General features: G+C 41.0%; 2 protein-coding genes across 2 annotated transcripts; one reads left to right on the top strand and one right to left on the bottom strand.

Moving 5' to 3' along the window:
- The first annotated feature begins 1,337 nt into the window (after window positions 1-1,337).
- ccl44 (chemokine (C-C motif) ligand 44) lies at window positions 1,338-5,910 on the top strand. Its single transcript, XM_030433317.1, has 5 exons — window positions 1,338-1,561; window positions 2,668-2,797; window positions 3,519-3,666; window positions 4,317-4,395; window positions 4,513-5,910. Exons 1-4 carry the CDS (start codon window positions 1,498-1,500, stop codon window positions 4,353-4,355), a joined length of 381 nt encoding a protein of 126 aa, XP_030289177.1. The 5' UTR covers window positions 1,338-1,497; the 3' UTR covers window positions 4,356-4,395; window positions 4,513-5,910.
- A 769-nt stretch (window positions 5,911-6,679) lies between these two features.
- On the bottom strand, window positions 6,680-23,129 carry slc1a6 (solute carrier family 1 member 6). The gene is made up of 12 exons (XM_030433316.1): window positions 22,904-23,129; window positions 22,715-22,780; window positions 12,958-13,224; window positions 12,696-12,833; window positions 12,199-12,406; window positions 11,639-11,681; window positions 11,247-11,375; window positions 10,806-10,990; window positions 10,441-10,674; window positions 9,826-10,020; window positions 9,225-9,359; window positions 6,680-8,953 (listed from the first exon to the last, which is right to left on the bottom strand). Exons 3-12 carry the CDS (start codon window positions 13,178-13,180, stop codon window positions 8,755-8,757), a joined length of 1,689 nt encoding a protein of 562 aa, XP_030289176.1. The 5' UTR covers window positions 13,181-13,224; window positions 22,715-22,780; window positions 22,904-23,129; the 3' UTR covers window positions 6,680-8,754.
- Window positions 23,130-24,454: the final 1,325 nt, after the last annotated feature.

The raw sequence follows: 24,454 nt of genomic DNA, 5'->3' as shown, positions 1-24,454 counted from the left end.
TTAAAAATGTGTGTAACATATCTTCAGCGGGCACATTTGAAGGTGTTATTGAAACATTAAAACATTAAATGTTGCATACCACCCCTCACCCCCTTCCACTGCACTCACGCCACAACACCGTTGTTTATCGAATAATCTGTCCCCTCAAATAACTGACAGTTTGTTGCGGCTAACATTGCTAACACTAGCTAGCCAAGGCACATTGCTAATGTCACTTACGCTAGCTGATGTTAACATGAGTTATGCTAGTTAGCTAATGTTAGGGCAGCCATATTTTTTTTTTCCCACACACCAGCAACCATCGAATCGCTTGTAAGAAGCTGGAATAATTGTTTTGGACAAAAATTCTAAAATCATTTATTCATAATCAAGATGTTTTGAAGGAAAACTGATTTTAATTATTATTTGTCTACATATGAATGTTAGCTGTATGACTTTTAAAGGTTAATATGTAAGAATTGACCACAACAAATACATAGGAGGTAACATCAGAGTAACTGCTGCTAATTATACGAGCCATTAGCTCATTTGCTCAGTTAGCTGTGAAGCTAGTGGCCTTTTTAACTGACTCTGCCTGGACTGGGAGCACAGAGCACCTGGGGTTAGTTCATGTTTACAGTGCTAGCACAGGAGCTTTGGACAAAGACATGGCTAACTGGTTAGCATGCTAACTTCAGTAGATATAACTCCAACACAATATGTCTTTGACGTCTCAAAACTGCTTTTATTTACAATCTGATTATAATTTTCATTACTTAAAAGTAAAGAAAACTGAAATTCCTACATATTGCTCCTTTAAACCATGATCGAGTGATTCATGTTGTCATTCAGGGTTAAATAATGGCAATAAATTCAGTTTGTTACAGTTTCTAGGTATGTTTGGCATTTTGTCTGGAATCTCACAGAGAACATAACTCTCCGACAAGACTGATCCAGATGCACAAGTCAGACTCGCCTACTGTTCGGTGTTAGAGTTTAAACAACTTCCTTATACAGCTGCCAACCTGGGTTAATTGACTATTATTTGGGAATGGATTTATTTCATAAAAGCCAACCCAGGAATTATCCTATAATGTGAAATCTATAGGGATAATTTTTTGTTGATTTCACCCATTAAATCTGTTTCAGGCAGGAGAGGAGACAAAAACAAAGGAGGAATTTAAAGCCTCAAATGAGACAAATGAGGCTTGGCATCCCGATTGAAGTGGCAGGAAAAGGAGAAACGAGTGAGAGGTGAGATGAGTGTGAAAGAAGAAGAGAATGAGGCGGGGGGGTGGGGGGGTTAGCTGAGCGTGAGAATGACTGAAAATGAATAAACAGAAGGTGGGAGGGAAAGACGGTAAGACAGAAAAAGAGAGGTGGTGGAAGTGAGTGAGTGAGAGATGGGCAGGGAGGTATAAAGAGAGGGAGGGAGTAATATAAGAGAGGCAGCCATAGAGGGAGAGGTGACAGAGTAGATTATCCTCCTCTCCTCTCCTCCTCTCAGCCAGCCTCATCATGTTCATGCTGCAGATGTTGACTGTTATCTCTCTGACTGTTATTCTCCTGGCATCTGTGGAAGGTAGGACACAACCATACTTACTATGTGTGTGTGTGTGTGTGTGTGTGTGTGTGTGTGTGTGTGTTGGAGTGAGTGTGTGTGTGTGTGTGTGTGTGTGAGTGAGTGTGTGTGTGTGTGTGTGTGTGTGTGTGTGTGTGTGTGTGTGTGTGTGTGTGTGTATGTTGCATGGCTTGCGTGCACCCTGCAGGTGGATAGTGTAGCAAAGAGAGCGATGGCGAAGACAGAAAAGGGAGAGAAGAGGGAAAAGAGGGATAGCAGCAGCAGCAGCAGGAGCAGCGGGGAGAGAGGCATGGATGTAAACAGAGGGGCAGAACGCAGGAGGACGAGCATCTGAAATCTGAAAGGGCTCAGTCTGTGTGATGGTGTCGTCTTGTCTGTTGTGAAAGCGCTGGAAGTAACGGTGATGGAAGTGCCTGAGGATGGATTCAAAATCATCTGCGGCATAACGAAGCGGCACTGTCCTATTTTACAGCCCTTATTCCTCCTGCTGCTTCCATCACACTTTAATTTGTTTACACATTTGCTTTGGATGAGAAAGGCATCAGGGCACACCTTCCACACAAACACACCCCCACCCCAACCCCCCTCGCTTTCTCTCACTTTCTCTATCTCTCATTTCCCTGCCATGGTAGTATGTTTTGCAGCACAATGGGATGCCATTGTAACTCCTCTGACATTCGTGTGTGTGTATGACAAGGTGTATATGTAACGACAGGGCATGTGCACATCCCGCAGAACAGAGAACATTTTGCTGTCTGCAAAAGCTGGCAAAACACTCTGTTTAAGTCGTTCACATTGAAGGATCAGCGCGATTCTCTGCAGTAAATATGAATGCAAAATTTTTCTATGTCTGTTTTTAATGATGTGATATAGTGCACATTGTTTGAAACTTTTGTGGTTGTCATGATGTTGCTTCATTGTCCTGTTCTCACTTGGAAAAGAGAATAACACTCTAAGATGACCTGGAAAGGAAAACTAAAATTAAAATCAAACGTGTGAAACAGGATGCAACAAACCACGTTAATAAACTCAGTAAATCTGGTTTTGTTCCCTAATGTTTTCTGTGTGTGTTTTTTTTTTCTTGTTTTTGCCTCTCTTTTTCCCAGGTAAAGGCGTGCAGATGCAAAGGGATGTCCAGTGCTGCATGTTGTACTCCCAGGGCAAGGTGCGTACCAAAGATGTGTTGCGGTTTGAGGTGCAGACGGAGGGGCCCGACTGCAGTATACAAGCCATCATGCAAGTATTTCAACTATCCACTCCTGGAGCTAAAGAGCACACAGCAATCTGCAGGCATGGAAAATATGCCTCTTGTTAGAGGAGGGCAGAGCCGGGCTGAGAGGCATTGTCATCTTTCCAGGTCATGTTGTTATGGCAGGGCTTGGAGCTGTAATTGCCAGGGAAGTAAGAAAAGAAATATGTGGGAATAACAAGCCATCTGAAAATACCTTCCGAGCCAGCTGAGCCCTGCCGCAGCCAGTCAGTCAGCACAGCAGGGTTTAGTTAAGTAAACCATTCTGCATTGTGATACCTATTGTTTCCAGCAGGTCAGAGAAATCTGATGTTGCAGGGGAATGAGGAGCTTGCTTTTTCATGTGGTCCAGTTAACAAAAACATTGAGTTCTTATGCAGCGCATACAATAGTTTCATTTCTCCTCTCTATTTCAGTGGTTCCCGACCTATTTCTTCAACTTTTGATCACAGTTTGACTTCTTTTTACCAGAGGAAAAAAAAACCTATTTGACTCTATTTCCAGCATCTTATATCATCTTTTTCTTCGTGACTCCTCTGGGCATTGCTACACCTGACAGACATATTTGTAGTCCTCCAGATTACTGCTGAATCATTGCTTGTGCCAGAATTTGGGGTTTGGGACTCTCTTGTTCCTTCTGTGTCCAGCAGGACCTTGTACAGCCACCCTGTGTTGTGCAATAAGCACTGTGCTCCTTTTTTTAAATAGTCTTTACACGAAGAAGGCAGTGAAATGTGCGGACCCCAGAGACCGGAAGGTAAAGAGGTTGCTGAGGAAGCTCCTGCAGAGACAGAGAACCAAGGCCCACCGAACCATGTGGCTTCTTCCTCATGACAACCTGCCCGTCATGTCAGAGGTCAGATACAAGTTACTGTACAGCTATATGGCTGTTACCTATAGCAATCCACTGGATGTCAAAAGTAATACGATAGAATATGATTAATTAAAGGATGCAGTGCTTTAAAGTTCTTTCTCTCGTCAGTGTTTTTTGAAAAGGTTCTTATGCATGTAAAAGGTCTGGAAAGCCCACACCAACAGAAGCTCCTCTCTTCCACAGAAAACACTGCTCCTGAAATGCCTTGTCAGTAGTACCGCCTTTACCGCATAATTTATGCCTAGTGGCTAGTCTGGCACGCCAGAATTGATTTAGCACAGCTCTGTTGTTGTAAGTGGCACTGGGTCAGGCGTGTGTGAGCTGACCAATCAGAGCAGACTGCGTATTTGGCAGGGCGGGCTTTAAAGAGCCAAAAACAGAGCATTACAGACAGAAGGACAGTACAGTGCCATAGCACTGGACAGTATGAGAAAACAGATGCTTTTTTTGAGAATTAAAGCATGTAAAGTTATTCTAGTAGTGACCCAAAATAAAATTATGAACCTGAAATAGGAAACAATGTCTCCTTTAAAATGAATTCAGTGAAAAAATAGACAATGTGATCTACGGATGTTGATTTGAGGAGATTTTCATGTCATTTCCGTGAGGCATTTTCTTTCTATTGTGATCAGGACAAGAAAGACAACTGGGCAGTTCTCAATGCCGAGTGATGGAGCACCATCAAATATGGAGGAAAACTCATAGTCATAAGTATGTTTTTTCTAACTTTTTGACAATGTTGTATCCTTTGAAAGTGCTATAATACTTGGAAATAACGCTCTCAGATGTCTCATCAAATATTTCTGCATTCTTCCCACTCCTCTACAGGCCAAGTAAACTTTCAGTGACTTGTCATCTTTACACGGCGAAGCTCGCTGATTCTCCTGTCGTCTTGTGTCTCTCTCTATCTACACTAACTGTTTCCCTGGGACCAGACCTGGGCAGCAATACATATTTAAATGGCTTTAGATATTTAAACATGAACTCTGCTTGAAATATTCCCAGACATGTGGCTGGAAAAGCCTCACCAGAGGAGTATTTACTTGTAAGATAAGTTGAACTGATTTTTTTTGTTTTTTAATGGCTCATACTGTTATTTGCCAGAGTCTGCCTGGAAGTGTCTCCTTCTACAATAACATTACTACTCGTGGCTGATGTGAAATCAGTTTTTTAAAAAATGTAGTTAAACAAATGATTAACGAGCAGTGATATTAATATTGTATATCAGCATACTCTATGCTTATTTGTGACTTGTATACCTTCAGTGATATGTAATGACAATGCACACAGCTCAGACTTTGAAATGATATATTTGACTGTTAGGCAGGTGAAATCAAAGTGGGATCAGTGAGAAGATTTCAACTGCATACGACTTACTGTGTGACATAGAGAGCAAATGTTCCTGATATTATGTCCACTCTGTATATTGACTGTTTGTAAACTCACTTGAAGCCCAAGTCAATCTTTTAAAAGGAGGCCCTCAGTTATCTACCAGAGATCTAAATATCTACGCATTTGCAGTTTACATTTTCTTTTCCACAGATAGTCCGTCACAAAACTATGCCAAAGTATTCATGATTAAATTCACCACATGGCAAGGCTGTTAAATCTTAGAGGGCTCAACTGTGTGTGACACACACAAGTATTGTATTGTAGAAGAATGCACTGTATGTTAAAACAGTAACTCAAGTGAACTATTTTATAAATTAATCTGAAATAATAACTGTAACTGCCCCACTGTTTTTACTGGCTGTCAGTTTGCATGTCTTTTTTATCGCATAGTACCGTTATGTAGCCCTGCTAGCAGTGTGGCTACAGGGATGAAAGTGTTGTTGGGTTGATCACTGTGGTCCAAACGGAAATATCTCAACAGTTATCATGACATTCGTTCTTACTGCTACCATGCCTATAAAACAGAAGAAAAACGTATCGCTAACATTACTTTTACTATCACTGTTTATCTTGTTTTGACCAAAGCATGACATAGAACTGATTCAAATTGCGCAGATTAACCATTAACCCTTTTCTCAGTCAAAGAGTTGTTACATTATAACAATATAAGTTTACTTGTTTTATGAGTTTCATGTTAATAGAATATTAGCAGTATATTGTAAGAAGAAAGGTTTCTTTGCTTTAATGTGATCAAACTGAAAATATGTTGTTATAACATAAAACATATTGTGTTATATTAAGACAAATACTATATTATAATAACAAAAAAAGGTTTAAGTGTTTGAATAGTTTGTATGTTATAATAACATGAAAATATCCTGTAATAATGTGAGAATATTTTGTTATAACGATAACTTTTCCATTTAATATAATTAATACTTATCAAATATTCTTTTTCTGGCTTGTCAGCAATACCCTTCCATACCCTCAGGATAAAAATGTAATTAACTTTTTAATTTTGGTGATCCCGCATATGTTTTCAGGTACATTTTAATTTTCCAAACAGTTATGAAATTTAGGTTTAATACCTCAGCTGTAGGCTACTTTGTGTCAAGTGCTAATAAGCAAATGTTAACATCATCACTTTTACATTTTTATAGGATAGTTTTATAAGATATATCATGTAGAAGATAATGTCAGCATTTTAATTGTGCCTATGTTAGCATGGTTAGCATTCAGCATAAATCATGGCTGTGCCATATTGCAACTCAGAGAGCTGCTAGCATGGCTGTCTCTTCTGTAGAGACCATTGTCAGGAACTAGGATGGCATAGGAGGTTTAAGCATGTCAAACATTGCAATGACAACAGTTGCAACATTTAAACAGAAGCACACAAGGTGAAGTTTGACCATTTTAGTGGTGAACTACTTGTATTTAAATCAAATAGTTTTAACATAGAACACATTTGGTTATTATGGTCAACAGTTTGAAACTATTTTTCTCATATTAAATGCAACTCATGTATGCTTTAACAGAGAACAGCTTCTGGACAGGAGGATATCATCCACCAGGGGTAGCCACAAACACAATAATGAGACCCACATTTCAATTCCTGAGCCATTTACTTTTCACATTTTTCATAAGCGGTCCATCAAAAATGTTGAGCTTTTTACTCAAATAACATCAAGCATGGAAACTAAAGTCAGACCTCTTCATGAGCATGTAACCAACACAAAGTCAGAAAAGCTTTTAGTTAAATGATACATAACTTTCACTTTCATAATTATGCACTACACTTTCCTCTAAAACAACCACCACCAAAAAGCATAAAGCATTTGTACATTCAATTCCTCAAGGCATTGACAAGCTTTCTTCACAGTACCTTTTCACAAAACAGTAAAAATGAATCCATCTTTAGCTTGCAATATATTACTCCAGTCAAAATAACACAGAATTAAATACCATATTTAGTTGGTAGTATGAATTATAAAACAGAAAACACAATTCAAGGGTATATTGATGTCAAGCACAATGTGACCAACAACGAAATATCTTCTAACGGTCATGAAACTACATTTGTTAATACTTTATAAATCAGTAATGATGTTAAAATTATATGCAAGAACAACCAAATCTGAAATTTAGAGGAAAAAAGGAAAAAAAATTTAAAAAGAAACATATTTATTATTCTCTTGTATGATATTTCCCTCACATGTTTGATGTACAATGAAGTGAATCGAAGAGTTTCTAGTTTTTACAGTTTAAAAGCAATAGCACCAAAGAAATGCAGGAAAAAAAACACAAATATAATATTTCTGCAAAACGACAAAGATTCTTCTTCACACCGTCCTCCAGTTTTTAACAGTCAGGTACATCCAAAATTGTACAAGGACAAAAAAACGTAAATTATATTAAAAAATATTCTAAACAAAATAGTGCAGAGATCAATGTATTTACATTCTGCTGATATGCTCCAGTATTGTGTGTAGTGCTGTAGAAGCTCCATGTCTAAGTCCTACTAGAGGTAGTCATAATGAGAACGACAAAATCAAGCATTTGCAAATAATATGTATTAACTCATGCAAAAGAAATAGTCAAATTATGCAGATTTAGGTATTTGCAAGATTGGAAAATCAGATGTTTAACTCCATGTCTATGAATGTTTGTTTTTACCAACATGTTCTCAGTCCCATCTGGTCAGTTACAGCAGCTTGGTCAGTGGCCTTAAGCTTCAAACTGTGACGCTCTACAAACCACTCTAGTGTCAGTTTTGTATATGGAAGGTTTTGCGGTCAAGTTAGCGCTAATACGTTATTTGCATCCACCAGTGAGACTTGCTGACAAACAGCTTACAAAGAATGACATATGACTTTTGGAATGTTATTAATGTTGTCAAACGGATGTGGTATGGTTAGTCTTAGGCAAAAAAGACTGCTTGGTTAGGCTCAGGCAAAAAAACTACTTGGTTGGGATTAGGCTTAAAGAAATACTTGGTTAGGTTGAGGTAAGATAAAGGTCCTGTATGAGGTTAGGCATAAACACAATACTTGGGTGAGGGGTTAGGGTTAGGTGACAAATGGGTCATGAATGCTGGACCCACCCGAGCACCCCAGCCATCCCCTGTCTCTGACTTTTTTCACTCTTTATACTACTGCCTAGGGTCACTTCAACATCTGACACTGGAGGGGTAAATACAGCTTCAAAGTTTAAAGTGAAGGGCGATTGACCAGGCAACTGTATTTGACGTGCTGGTAGTGAGAATGGGCTGGTTTTTCTATAATACTTTGTATTCTAACATTGATGCTGATGACCGACTGTATGGATGATAAATGATACAAATCTTTGAAAACGTGATGAGGCTTAAGACTTTTTTAAAATTACTTTCAGCTGTCTTTGACATGTTGAGCTTGTCTGACATTGATTTAAACAGTCATCAAACAGCAAAATGCCCCCAAATAACTGCCACTGACAGTATCAGATTGTAGGCATAGGATGTGTAACTGTTCCTAAACAGCTTGTGTACTTGTTTCCTGTTGTCAAACAACCCCCGGGCCAGGCTTTGCCCCAGGGAACTGGCTGAGTTGACCAAGAACTACTATTTTCTAAGACTGTTGCAAGCCAACCCTCTAGCTAAAATGCTTTTGGTACACAAAGCTCTTCAGGGCATAGTGCTTGTCTTCACATTGTGGTCTCACTGTTGCGGTGATTGAGTGTGTCATTTTCCTGGCAGATAAGCTGGTAGGGCTTCTCATTCTCCTCGATCACAGAGTTGCGCACCTCAGCATCCTGACTCTGCAGCTCTCTACGGGAAAGGTGCTCCACGATGCCAGCCCCGAGCGAGTCACCCAGCACGTTGGTGGTGGTACGCAAGCGGTCCCTACGGAGAAAAGACAGAGAAAGATGGAAAACAGTACAGACAGCGAACATGTTATTGTACATCTGCTATAAAAGCACCACCAGCCCAACATTCATGAATGTGCCTCTAAACAGAGGCGTTCTAATCTGTCACTCTGCATTATGCATCAGTAACCTTTGTAGTGGTGGGACCTCTGGGCTCTCTGAAGCTTTACAATGACATTTAGGCTGGCAGACCCACAGAACAGTGCGCAGACCAATCCCTATCAAGCTGACATTTAGTAAGAACTCACAAGAACCAATCCACGGCGATGATCAGTGTTATGTCCTCGGTGGGCAGTCCCACCGATGTCAATACTATCACCATGGTAACCAGGCCAGCCTGAGGGATGCCTGCTGCTCCGATGCTGGCAGCAGTTGCCGTGATACTGCGTGGGCGGTGGGAGGGATGAAGAGGAGAGTGAAGACATTTAATAAAGGGAAACAAACAATCTGCACATGTGCACTTCTGGTGGGAGTGATTAAAGCACATGAGGAACTATGAAATTATGTAAATCAGCTTTGAGTTGGTCACACATATATATAATCACATACTGCAGAAAGTTGAGCACATGTTGTCAAAGAATATTATACCGTGAAGTCAATCTGAGTATTATAATATATGTGTACACATTCGAATGTACATATTAGACCACTTAATGAAAAGGCTGACCAGGTGAATCATGGTGTAAATAAACTACCATCATATGTTGATCTTCTTCTGGAGTAAGGTGGTAATAAGATGAAGCACAGAATACAGAATATTTTCTGAATGACAGGGCTCTGTACGTCCAGCATCTACAGTTTTTGCATATATGGTGTAAACTGAAGCTAATAAAACTAATCGAGGCTTACCTGATGGTGAGAATCTGGCCAAAATTGAGGTCCATGTCATTGACTTGAGCAATAAAGATGGCTGCCACAGCCTCATAGAGGGCAGTGCCATCCATGTTGATAGTGGCACCCACAGGGAGGACGAAGCGTGTCACTCGTTTGTCCACGCGGTTGTTCTCCTCCAGACAGCGGAAGGTGATGGGCAGGGTGGCAGAGCTGCAGTATCACATTGTATAATATCGTATCATATCATATTTTATCGTAACATGTCATACCTCATTATATTATATTGTATACTATCTTATTGTCTCGTATTATATCACATTGTATTGTATCATACTGTATAATATCATATCATATTCTATTGTATCATATAATGTATCCTGTCCTTTCACTGTCTTTGAGGTTATAAACTGAGTTTGTCTGCGCATCTTAAAGTGTAACCTGCAGTGTATCATTTCATTTAATCTGAATCTCTTTGCTCATTGTTGTTTGTATCAGAATCAACACTACAGAATCTAAACTACAATATAAAATATTGCATTCTTTTCATGAAACATACCCTCAAAAAACACTGAATGGGACACAGACATTTATCAACATCAGTATCTGAACAGGACAGAGGATGACACTTACCTGGATGAGGTCCCCAGAGCTGTGATGAGCGCCTGCAGTATGCCACCAATGAAGCTGTAGGGATTCTTCCTGGTCACTAGGAAGTAGAGTAGTGGCAGGACAAAGAGGCCATGGATAAGGAGACCCACAATGACAGAGACGGTGTACATCCCAAGCTGGCCACCCACCTCTGCCAGATTCTTCATCTCCACAATCTTTCCAGCAATCAGGAACAGGATGCCCACAGGAGCATACCTGAGAGGTGATGTATACAAGGAAGAGAGAGAGACAGACACGTCTGTTGGGCAACTTAAGTGACGAACTCCTACAGGAATACTTAAGAAGAAACCTAGAGTTTAGGGAGTGTGAGATATGTCTTCACTGACCAGATGATGATGGACACCAGCCTCATAATGGCTTCATTCAGGCAGTCGAAGAAGTCCCTGAGGGCCTGGCCCTTCTGCTTCATGTTGCCAATGACCAGACCGAAGCACATGGAGAAAACCACCAAACCGAGAGCGTTCACTCCGGCGGAGGAGCCAGACACAGGGACCGTCTCTTCTACTGTCTCCTGTGGGAGAAAATATGTGGAAGAGAGCAGTATGTGAACTGTTACATAAATGACTGCTGAACTGCTTGACGCAAAATGCAAGATGTTGTCGAAGCACAAACACTCAGCACCAGTGAGTGGAAAGGGAGAGGATTTTAGCTTTTTTTTCCATTTCATATTTTCTTTCCACTTAAATCTTTACGCATTAATATGAAGTATATCAGAGAGCATCATGTCCTTGTTTTCCCCAGAGGAGATGTCTGCCTCTACCACCCACCTGTATGGTGTGCAGCACTCTGCTGAGGTTCATGTTCAGCTTGGAGTCTGTCACGTTTAGAGAGTCGGTGAGGTTCAGGGTCACCGTCACATTCCTTGTGTGCACAGTCTTCTTGTACACAGTTTTGTACTGCAAACAAGAGCATGAAAATCAAATCAAAATAACACATTAATAATTAGGGTGTTTAGATATTTCAGATTGAGTTAGGAGGCAATTCAAATTTGATTTCACAGTGAAATGATTTGTTCCTTTAACAAGCTTCTTTGGATGGATGATGGGTGTTGTGTTATGCAATGTTGTAACAGATGTTTTCTGTTTCTATGAGCAAAAATTAAATATGTTAAAGGAAATACTATTCATAACATATGACTGATGGGAAAAGACAGCCTCACCTGCTTGAAACAAGCCTCCACCAGATTGGGAGGAAACATGTTCCTGCGGCAAAAGGGTAAATCAATATATTTATATTCATGCTCATATTTCTATAAGCACATGTGTCACAGCAGGTTGTACATTTTATAACACTACTAATATGTTAATATTCATATCCAGCAATAGTAAGAGAACAGAGTGGGTCATGCATTTGATCAGAATCAATGGCTGAATCAGTTTGCGTTTGTCCACAAGCACTATTTCCACAGATCAATCTACATCACAGCATCCTTAAAGTTTACTACTTCAAATTATATTTCTTGTGTCTTTTAATCCAAAGTCTTACAAAGATCTGTGTGGTTTACAGCCCTATGTGGCAGACACTGGCTGCTGCTAAGCTCAGCTAATTGACTTTTGGCTGTGGCATCATATCAATAATCAATATGAGGGTGATGCCAATCTTTTCATCTGACTCTTCGCATTTCTCAAAATGTCAGATATTAACTAAATGCGGTAGATGAGGCTGCATGTGGACACACTCAAAACAGCTGTACATTAACACCTGTTTCTCAGCTATTACCTGATAAGATCCAGGAAAGCATCAGCAGTCTGAACTGGTTCTATGTTTCCACTTTTGTCCAAAGGACTGTCCCTGCTGCCTTTCCCCGGTTGGATGATCATCACGGTGACAATGCCGATGAACACTGCAATCAGGGTGGTCACCATGTAGTAGACCACTGCACGCAAACCCATCTTACCTGACGCTTTGCTGTCCAACGAGGAAATACCTGAAACAGCGGAAAAACATTTTAGAAATCATTCAGCTTCAAGTTAAGATCTTGTTAGCATCTTTAAAAATGTACATTGACATACTGTAATTGTGCAGAAAACAGTAAAGCACCTGGGTTTTCTGACATTCATGATTATTTCTGGCTGAGAATGAAGCTGTCGATATTTAAAGTTGAGTAGTTAACAATTCCCCTAACCCTAACCTCTCCCATTTTAGGGTCTGACTAATAATCTCCTGAAACATGCTAGAAGCATTAAGAGCGTGTGTTCTTCTGTGAAGAAGATGACCTGTGACCAGACTGGAGACGATGAGAGGTAGCACCAGCATCCGCAGCATTCTCATTAGTAGCTCCCCAGGAAAGGCAAAGTACTTGATCTCCCTCAGGGACAAGTTATGGGGGCGTAAAGCAAAGCCCAGGATTACACCTGAATACATTCACCCACCCACACACACACACACACACACACACACACACACACACAGTACACAAAGTGAAATAAAGTCAGCTGACTGCAGAGACTAATGTTAAACCTCCAAAGTTTCGCTCACCTAGGGCCACAGCGGCGACAGTTAACAGGACGAACAGGTTCCTCTTGAGGAAACCTTTGACGCTGTCCCGGCTGATGGAGCTCATCCTCTCCTTCATGCTGCTGGCTCTCCTCTCCATGGCCCTGCGTAGACGCCTCTTCAAGCTTCCTCTCTCTGGCAGGGGGGATTTGTCCGAGTCCTCGTTTAGGAAAAGACTGGCGCTGGTGGGGGGCTTCTCGTTCATAATCAGATCCAGCACCTGGTCCAGAAGGCAGGTCTCGTGGGAAACTAGGCGAAATAATTGGTCAGATATTCAGTTTTTAAGTGTGTGTGATTTTTGGCAGGAACAGTAGGCTGGATGACATTTTGATGATATTGATGAACAGGCAGAAAGCATTAGCTCCCAAAAACAGATGGTGGAGAATTGTAAACAGGAGGGAAAATCACATCAGATGGACCAATACTGCTGCTGTGTGTGAAAGACTAAGGCAACTGCTTAAAACTTGTAATCGAAACTAAGCCCAGCTATGACACAATAATTAGAGTTAATTAGAGTTGCTTAATATTTGGTACCAGAGTGAGGTCTAATGTGGATAAGATCTCAATGAATTCAGATGAGTGAAGCCGTCGTCAGGGGAGCAACTTAGGAGGGCGTCCAGCTCATCAAAGAAGTCAAGGAAAGGACAGGGAGGGTGAGAGATCTCCACAATGTTGAGCTTGAAAGGAAGGGTGACAGAGACAGTGTGGAATACAGATCTGGGTAGGTGGGCCTGGAAGGACACCATGGGTGTGATGAGGAGTCCAGTTCCTCCTCCGCGACCTGTTAGTCTTGGGGAGTGTGAGAATGAGTAGTCAGTTGAGAGGGCAACTGGATTGGCAGTGTTTTCTGAGGTGATCCAGGTCTCCATAAGGGCCAGGAAGTGGAGAGTCTGCAGGGAGGCGCAGGCTGAAATGGTGTCCGCCTCCTTGACTGAAAACTGGCAGTTCCATAGCCCCCCTAGGACTTCAAGTTCAGTACCGGTGGAGAATGTTGGGTAACAGAGATTGGCTGGGTTGCAGCCTCGAGCAATGGGTCTCCCAGTAAAACCGTCTCCGGTTTGATGTCCTAACTGGGATTGGGTAGGACTCCTGGCTGCAATGGGTGGTAGACTGTATAACTTGGACTCCCTCGATGGACTCCTGCAGAGAGACTCCATAAGTCTTCACTTGGCTGTCCTGTCGCTGTAATGTCTAGCCCATATGTACAAAATTTACCTCATGCAGGGTTAGCTCCGCCCTGCAATCAAGCCTATTTACCACAGCTGAGCTAGCCAAAACTGGCTAATGGCCACTCAGCGTCAACAGTTTCACAATAACTTAAAAAGTCTGACTTGATGTGTATCTTTCTGACTCTGCTTCTGTCGATAAGAGCTACCCATCCTTTAACTCTGGGATTTATTTGCTTTTTAAACCTGTGTGGAAATACTTTTTTAAAGATATCCCTGTGTACTTCCTTTCTGTTCGGATCGCTCATATTAGGTTACATACCTTATTATCAGTGAACACACTGGTGTCGTTAGCTGGTTAAATATTTAGACAGCTACTCTGACGTTAACAACGAGGCTAAGCTTAAAAGCTAACCTGTCACAGAACACAACACAACTAGTGTAAATATATTTACATGAATGTACAGTATAAACTGTATACAACTGATTATCAGCCAGTAAATTATTGGATGTGTTCTTTTCTGATTATCAGACTCACTTAAAAAAAAATACAAATAAAAAATCTGATATAGAACCAAATAAATTGATTTAAAATGTGCTTTTTTGGGTCTGTGGCATGAAATTTGCACAGTAACTAGTAACTAAATTAATCAAATAGATGATGAAGTAAAAATGACAATATTTTCCTCAAAAAGGTAGTTGAGTGCAAGTATGGAGTTGCAGAAAATGGAAACATTAAGTCAAGTACTTAAGTACATGTACTTAGTTACATTCCATTACTCAGCGACAGATACATGCAATATGTGGTATTTTTATGTTTATTTAGTTAAAGCTAGGGTCTGTAATGTTGTTCAGAAACGCATTTTGTTATACTGGGTGAAATGATCCTGCTATCCTGACAGTCGTCAATACATTATGTATTCAGAAAAAGGAACGAAAATAATCGGACCTCTGTGGCAGCTGTAGGACTGAGAAAAATCTGACCAATCCGTGCTGTCCGGCTGGAGATGCCTTCATGTCTCGTCCTCTGTCCCTCCCTCCTCCGCTGCACACACCTTACGTTTCACTGATGCCGGAAATATTCAGCACACTCCTCAGCAGAAATACGAGTTGCAGGAGAAGACGTTCATTTGGTTACAATGGCAGAGAAAATGCAGTCAGCGTTACTTGTAACAGCTCACCCCGCTAAAAAGGCTAGGAAAAGAAAGCCTGAGGCAGGAAAAGCTGTGACGAAAAAGGCTCTGGATAAAGAAAGAAGTCGGACGAGTCAACATCTGTGTGGTGTTTGAGCGGTGGAGACAACTGGGGCATGTGAAGGGCTTGAAAAGTGATGCAGAGGTTGCTCTCTTTCTGTTGGACAGGTAGTTATTTGTTTTGTTTCAGGGGGATTTGTTATTTTCATGAAATATGTGAGGTTTGCCAACTTGGCTACGTTTGTAGCTCGTGTTAGCCCAATGCTAACGTTAGCTTCTTTGTGTATTGTTTTTAGCCATGAGAATGGCTAATGAGTCGGCCCAATTTCCACTGGATAGGGGTCCGCTGCGTTGCGGCTCCGATCCGGTTTTGCTCCGCCGTCCGGCAATCCCCACCGGTTGCGGTTTGAGTCCGCAACGGCTCAGTATGGTGGACAGCTGGCCTCACGATGTGTGCTAATGTCAACATGGAGTGTTTTATTTAGAAAATTAACCGGATGTAGTTTGTTATTTCGGCACTTGACTTCCTGTCTGCTCCGTGCTAAATTCAGCTGAATTGCTGCGTCTTGCTCCGGCATCTCCTTCTCCCTGCTGATAACAGATGCCCGTTCAAGTTTGTGGGGGAGTGGCTTTGGACCGAGCACTGGCGGGATGGGGAGGGGGGATGGAATCTCTTGCCACCTTTTAATATAAAATGCAGAAGTCTGTTGTTAAAACAATCAGTAGATGAAAGAAACATTATTTCACAACAATGTCAAGGTTTCCTCTACATGTAATTGATTGTGGCGCACCGCCACGGCAAAATAAAAGCCGCCACACCTTCAGAATAATATGTATTTTTTAAACCTTGTTTTTATGTTGTTTTATGTTTATATTAATGTAAATTATTGTATGAAATGTGATTTTGGCACAAAACATGGTGTTTTTCATTAAATGTGACGCTACACTGCAAATAGCCTACCCTTATTTTGAAAAACCAACACCGGAGTCACTAGAGTCCTAAAGAGAGATTGTCGTGATGTTATTCCCTCAAGTCAATAGAAATGATAATGATGTGTACCATGATAAGTGTAATATTTAAATATTCCTAACATTACCTGCGTGGTATTGGTGATGTGAACGAATTTAACACTTCCCAATATTATATTAGATAAGAGCACAGGCAGAAGTAGTGCAGGAGGCGAGTGGAGGAGAGAAAAGAGGAGAGGCAGAGAAGGAGGTTGAGGTATTCAGTATAGACTAGTTTAGTTATTTAACTTACATCTTTAATTTGTTGTTGTGTTTGTTGTTTTGGCCTAGTGATACTGCAAGATCCTATTTGCAATTATTATTTTCAAGCCATGTACCAGAAACCCTATAGCAAATAATGTATGTAGAAAAACTGTCAGTTTGAAATAGTCATAATTTCACATTTCAAAATTCATGTTGCCGTCGTCGTCGTCACCACCCCTCTTCCACTCGGGCAGACCTCCCCCACGGTTTAAAAAAATCCTGGAGGAAACCCTGAATGTGTATACTGGTTGTATCAGCTGAATAAAACAAATTCATGAGTATAGAAATTAATAATAGCCAATTATTGACTAGGAGCATGTCATTACTCAATTATAACAGAGAGATGAGGGAAAATTACTTACCAGTAAAACAAGTGAATAAATAAATAAATGAAACATTTATCAATTCTAATTGGATCAGTGCAAGAATATATAGAATTTGAGTATTTGTTATTAGATGTACCAAAGTCATAAAAGTAAAAACAGTTGTCAAGATTTTTAGTAAAACTATTATTTTGAAAAGACAATACACAATGAATGAATATCAAAACAGAATATTCAAAGATATCAGCCCTCCTGTTTGTCCTTTTCCAATCAGCAGGGCTAATGTAACACATGTTAAATGTTAAATTTCACTGCATGACCTTAAATATGTCTAGTTCTGGCTCCCTTATTGCACAATTAAAGCTATATTAACTGCCTTTTTTGGTTTAGAGAGTCAGTAAATATGTCAGCTCTGGTTTTCCTAATCTTAACTGTGATCACGTAAGTAGAATCGAGCTGAAACAACACTAAAAGTTCAAAACATTGAGCTTCAGTAGTCTTACCTTGTTTCACTCTGTTGAGCAGCACAAAGCGGTCTGTGTGCAGCACGTGGCTGCTCCTTATCTATCTAGGCTTCAACGTCTCCTCTGAATCACCCTCTTCAAACAGACCCTGACGCCAGGCCCCACTTGAAGAACAATATAGTGAACGGCCAGCCTCTTCATCAGCTTGTCATTTAACTCCAATAAACTCACCCTGAGCTCCAACACCTTTACATTTGTATTCTTCCCAGAGGGATAAACACTCAATCTATTCTGTTTGCTTCATTCTCATCTATTGATTTCCCTTTGTCCATTGTTCTAAGGTTCACATTCATCTACACATCCTACACATGGAGTTAAAGACCTATTGTTGAGCAGGTTGTGTGGAATGACCCTGGATAATCCAAGCCCATGTTTTAGCTCGGTGTCAGATGCAGAATAATCAGCTCTCTCTCGGCACTGTTCACACTTACTGCCTATTAGCCGTGTGTGTGTGTGTGTGTGTGTGTGTGTGTGTGTGTGTGTGTAACTGACGCACAAGTGGAAACATCTGATTAAAATATGTAACACAGTCACAATGTTTTACAACAAGTCTGAAGGACTCCAGAGAGTGTTGACGATCGTGTTACACCACCGAGTGCTGAATGGATAAAAGTGGATGGAGAGAGCTGTTTGAGTGAAACACTTCTCCTGTTTCTGTCCAGTTCATGCGGCTCCACGTTAGCATTGAAACGGATGACCACTCACGACAACAAAATGTGTCACACACTGTGCATGTTCACTGCAAATCCGTGTCACAGAGAAAACAATGAAAGAACAATGAGACCGTGAATGAATGAAACTAGGAAAACATCAGCTGCTCAGCATAAAGAAACCACCGTGCCTATATCTATCAGATGGTCAGCCTCAGGCTATGTTATTTAAGTGGTTATAACTTTGCCTATCAAATAACAGTTGTGTTAATGCACTCTGCAGTGTGTTCTGATGGAAATTATCTCTGATCGTTTAAAGTAGACAATACAATTTGAATCAAGACAGCAGATAAAAGCAGCTTTGTAATCAGGCTTTGAATGTAACAAGTATGTTTTTGGCCTTCTGAAGGCTTTATTTGAAAGGACAGCTTAAGAGATGACAGGGGACAGGATGAGAGGGAAAGGGGGGATGACATGCAGCGAATGGCCGCAGGTCTGATTCGAGCCCTGGGCCGCTACAGTGAAGACACAGCCTATGTATATGGGATGTTCGCTCTATCAGCTGAGCCACTGTGGCACCCAGAATGTAAAACATGTTTAATACACAAATATAATGTTGAATACTCTAGTGTTGTATGCCCCATAGCCTTGAGGTTAAGACTGATGAACACAGTGACCCCAGTCCAGGTCCAGTCTCATCTCTCTACTGGCAGATTTCAAATAAAACACCTTACAATTGTTAAACAAAAACAAAAAAACACTTCCACTATATGTTGAATTAGTAACTAGTGAAATTCAAGTACTGTATATACTGCCAAGGTTTAGATTTGTGATTTGGTGTTACTGTTTTATTTTGTAGATTATATCCTTATGTTTACTTTACGTTCCACTTCCTGTCTCATATATTTAAGTCTGTGTTTTTCCTTTACTCTTCTTTGGGTCGTCTGTGTCTCCTGTGTTCCTGCTTAGATCTCCGTGGCTTCTGGTGTTCTCAGTTTTCTATGTCTCTTTAGTTTTTCCTCCTGCTTACCTTGTCCTGCCTTTTGTATATTATTTGGGATTTTGTATTTTCCACCTTGGACATTAGTTTATCATAAAAGCTGGATTTTTGTTCTTTTACCTTCCTGCCTCTATTTGTCTCACGTTACAGACAAGACAAAAGAAATCTTGTGAATTTTGTGTGAAACATGAACAGTGCTTGTGGTGAAGGTAATGGTTTGATGAAAATGTCCCGTTCCAGCTCAGTTTGATTCAAAGGAATGAATTTAGTTTCCTCAAAGCTGCCAGACACACTACCAGCAGCAGCATTGACCGGCTCTGGTCAGGCTGCAGCCAGCGCTGTCTGACAACCCAAACATCCAACACTGCATTACGGACCAGTGATGAACATTTAAACATAAAGCTAACAACAAGGTAAAATGAGGGGCTATAATAAGGGTTGTTCCAAAAATGAAACCAGTGTTAGAATGCCTCTGGTACTGTCCAGAATGCTGTTTTGGGTATCAGCGAGTACATAAGTCATTGGACCAATTCGAAATCGCTTAATTTATTTATTAGCAGCCAGCAGCTTTCCGATCCCCTATAAGAACCTTAACAGAATTTTACCAGACGAGGAAATATCCATAAACTGTAAGTGACTGTATACTCTGTGAATGGGAGAGGGATTCCTTCTCTTTAGCTCTTCCTGAGGTCTTTTTTTTCAGCTAAAAGGCTTTTTTGTGAACTTTTACTCGAAACATGGAACTACTTTTCTTAGTTCCCCTACTGAACATAGTTTAGGTATTGAAAAACGGTATCAGGAATAAGAGAAAATGTTATCTGAACATCTCTGTTGCTAACAGTAATGTGAAGTCTGAGATTGGTCAGCAGGGATTTTTTTTCATACAGATAACAAATAATCATTGAATCCGAAACCGCTGCAGCACTTAAAACTATCAAATGATACAACTTGAGCTCAGTGTGATCAGTGTTGTTGGTGGGCATGCAGCTTGTAAGGCAGAGCACATTTCACATCTCAGCTTAAGCCACTTCGGACTGACATGTTAAAACATATGAGGACACAGGAATCTCATCTCAGGCTGTTACATACACAATCAGTTTTAGTCTGACGTGATTGCTTATCTACACCGCTGCACCACAATAATGGCACTAATAATGATACTTTAAGAATTATCAGTGATATATGTTATCGTGTGATTTATCCCCCAGACAAATCATTTTCTTACTGATTCCATTAAAAATGTCAAAATCAGGAAAAAATACATCTTACATAGATGTGTTAAAACCCCAAATATCTTTCAATACACAGACTTTTTTTTCCCCCTGGTAAATTCCAATATCCACTCTTCTCCACATAACCACAAGTAATATAGAGTTAAAAGTAGCTTTTCAGCTCTGAGAACTGGCCACTGGTCACTCACCACTCATGGTTGCAAGTCTGTGTTAAACTGTCCGGTCAAAGTCAGGTAACAGCTCTCAGCTCGTCAGCCTTAGACGGACGGTCAGGACGGTTTGCGTGAGGCTGACAGGAGGACTCGCTGCTCTGCTCTCATAAGCACACAGACATGAAAAGGCCTCTCATATGACCTGACCTTCTCACACCTCCACACATACACACACGCACGCCGAACGGCCAACCTTTTGCAGGTCCACGGCAAGTCCATCAAAGTCAAATCCAACCATCTAGTTTCCATTCCCCTAATCCGACACTTTACACAACAGATCCACCTCTCTGATGACAGAAACCTGCTCATGTGACCACATTTTGTACAACGTGACACAACAATGTACACAGCAAAACATCCATACCAAAATCTTCACTCACTCGTCGTGAAAAGTACTGCTTAGTTGTATGTCGTCCGAACAGGAGCTGCAGGATTCAGTGTCTCCGGAGATTGAGTCACAAGGGGGACTAAAGTTTAATTCATGGATGTGCATTAAAGGGTGAAGCTACTGAAACGGCGCCGAAGTTAAACCAACGTATTCACCAAGGGATATACTCACTTTTTAACCTCGTGTTTGCAAAGACAACCAGCTGTGTCGTGAACGTAATTGTTCACATACGTTCCGTTTGTTGCTGGAGGATACCACTAGGGGGCACACCAGAGGACTTCGGATCTCCACAGAGCCTCCATGGTGACGTGGAGGTTGCTGAATTTTGTCCATTCTGAAGTCACCGCAGAAAAAGTGGCAGTGCACGCCATGACAATGATGAGCATGTTTCTCTCGTTCTGCCAGTGTAACAAATTGATTCACTATTTTCTAATGTTTACCACATTGGAAAACACACATGTTTCAGCAGAATGTCACCCTACGCATTCTAGCAACAGGTGTCTGCTACCATAATGCCCCTGCACCGCCCCTACCATTCGTGTGAGTATTGCATCCAAACGGGGGCAGGATTCACAAGGCAGTCCTCATGCGCTTTCAATTTTCAATATATGGACATTCAACGCTGACAGCAACAAAGTAACTCATTCCTTACATAGACCAATACAATCCCACCAAAGAAACAATTCCATAAAGCAAGCAGGCGAATAGGAAGGCAAACACATGAACAAAGCAAAAAACAATACACAAACACAAAAGTCTGAGCCATAGTGGGCGGTTTTGGAGATACCACAAATGAGATGCAACCACTTTGACTGGCTGCTTGTCTTTTCCTCCACAAGGTCCTGATGATCTTTTTGAGTAACTCATGTCAAGCAGAGCCATCTTCACTGCAAACCCTCTGCTCACCATCGCCTCTTCACGTCACAGTGAAGGAAATTACAAAAAACACAGCAACAAAGACTAAGCGCAGTGAGACAATTACAGTGCTCAGTTCGATCCCACAAGATTCAGTCTTCTAGGGTTGTGATGATGTCATGAACCGGACAAATCCTACACTGAACTAAAAATCCAAACCTTCACTATATGGTGGGTCTTTGTTTCCCTGGGGAAACAGAAACACCTGTGATGTTTCCTATTTTACAGAGATACAGAGATGACTCGGGGACAGAAAAATCAGCAGTTGCCAACTACAACAATCCAGACTTACCATTGTTTAATCATGAATAAACTGTAAAAATCCTCTAAGCTGGAATCCCAGTTATGTTCGATCTAATTCTACCAAGCTACTGATAATCCATTAACAATAATGGCAAACAGTGGAGAAACTATGGCAACAGATCGCTCTGGAAATGAACTCATCCCCTCAGTCAAGTGGAAGTATAGTAGCAACAGGTTAGAATATGTAAAGGGTATGTAAATTGCGCATAAATTATGCCTGCTTCTCAAATCATTGGAGGCGAGAGGGAAGTATGTAAAAGTCAAGATATGTCACACACTGCTGCTTTGATGATTTAAAACCCTTCATTAGGAAATCGCCATAGCACAAAGTCCCCCAACTTTATGAAAGAGAGCTACAAAATTGCTGGAATGCCCCTTTAATTTGTAGTCAGTTTAACACCGACACTGGGTCAGAGAACCTCACCGGTACTGGCTGAAGTTAACCCACTGCATTGACTCCAAATGGTTAAATGTAGTTGTATTTACAGTGTTCTCAGTGTGTTAATAGATGAACAGATCGAAAGTTGCTGCAGAAGAATCAGAAAAGGTGAAGTCAGATACCCTGTTTCAAGCAGTCATGAGGAGACAGATCCCTCCGTCTTCAGCTGCTTGTCCTCCCTGAAGACGCTGCAACAAAAAACAAAAACATTTGGGGATTAAAACTTCAGCAGCGTCCAGACAAGTTCCACACAAACCGTGCCCAGAAAGTGACTTTTAAGACAGAATGACAACAAATCCAGTCTTACACACCTCTGTCAGCCTGTCCAAGACGCTCCTCACACCTCATGTGGATCTCTCTCCCTCTCTTTCTCTTTTCTCCGTCTGCACCACGCAGCCGATAATGAACTAGTGATGCCCACACACTGTATCTCCGCTCATCATCATCATCACCATCATCATCATCATCATCATCGTTATCGCCTGTTTTTTTTTTTTTTTTACCACCGAGCGGCTGATTGTTGGTTCTTGCGCGGAGCCTCCGGCGGAGAGAAGCGCCTAGGAGGTCTGCGTGGGAGGAGGAGAGGTGAAAGGAGCCTTCAGGAGAGAAATAAATTAATAGAGATTTTAAAACCACCTGCTGCATGGCCACAACAATGAAGCGGATACACTACTTCCCATATGAGTTTTTTATTTTTCTATTTTTTTTTATAATAAGATGAAGAAATAGCCACTTTATGATGAGCTGGTTTATATTTCCGACACATGTGTGCTTGTTAAACACTGGGTTTGAGTCCTGGAGGAGTTGGCAGCATCGTCTCTACTACAGTGCATCTGCATACAGCTCCGAGTCACCCTGGGGAGCCTTGTGTTTGTAACCCTTTGGCACCCAGCTGCCCAGCTTTTCCACTCTCGCACCCACTCAATCGTGTTCACGTTCACACAAGTAGCATTGATATGCATGAAGACCTCCACGCACCGACACAACCGCACCGTATTTGTGTAGCGTTATCCATCATGTGTGAGATTTATTGTACCAAGTGTAAAATTACAGGGTGAACACAAAAGCAGCAACAAAATTAATCATACATAATTATATATAAGCTACATTTAATCAGTTCAACGTGATTATTTAATCCTCCTGCAAGCATTTTAAAAGTGTGCATTAGGAAATTATTTTTTCGTTTGGACAGATTTGTATAGAACAGACGCAAGATATGTGCTTGAATTTCCTCTCAAGTGTCTTCAAATTCAAACAAGAAATCTGTGATACAACTGTGCCACTCCTTATTACAACAGATTCCTATGGTGAAAGTTAAAGGTTAAGTACACCCCAAAAAATGAAAATTCAGTCGTTCTCCAGGCTGCTCACCCACAGGCTGATGGAAAGTGGACTGAAGTTTTGTAGTATGAAAAACATTTCTGGAGCTTCACAGCAGAAAACAATGTGGCAGCATTCTCTTAAAAAACTGAAGGTGATGAGGACTTGTTTTAGATTAATGAAGTTTAACAAAAAAATAAAAATAAAAAATGGAAAAAGACAATATCTACACACTTTTTAAAGCCAAAACCGTCACTGCCTGAAGTGAGTGCACAAGTTTGACCGCACGTTGAGGGTGTACACGAAGTCTTTTCAAATCAGTGTGAGACCTCGGGGCTTCCAGAGACTTGGATTACCCCAGACCAGCTGTATGGAGCCATTTCACGTTTTAGTGTTTTTCAGTTGTTCTGTATGTTTTAAAACAAGTCACCGTCTTCCTCAGGTGTTTAAGAGCAAGAGAATGCTGCTACGCTGTTTTTCTGCTAAGCTCCAGAAATGTTTTGTGGACTGGTAAACTTCCCCTGACTTCCCACTGGCACGAC

Source organism: Sparus aurata, chromosome 11 (assembly GCF_900880675.1).
Source record: "Sparus aurata chromosome 11, fSpaAur1.1, whole genome shotgun sequence".
Lineage (NCBI taxonomy): Eukaryota > Metazoa > Chordata > Actinopteri > Spariformes > Sparidae > Sparus > Sparus aurata.
The sequence above is the reverse complement of the archived record's forward strand: the minus strand, read 5'-3'. Positions and strand labels throughout refer to the sequence as shown.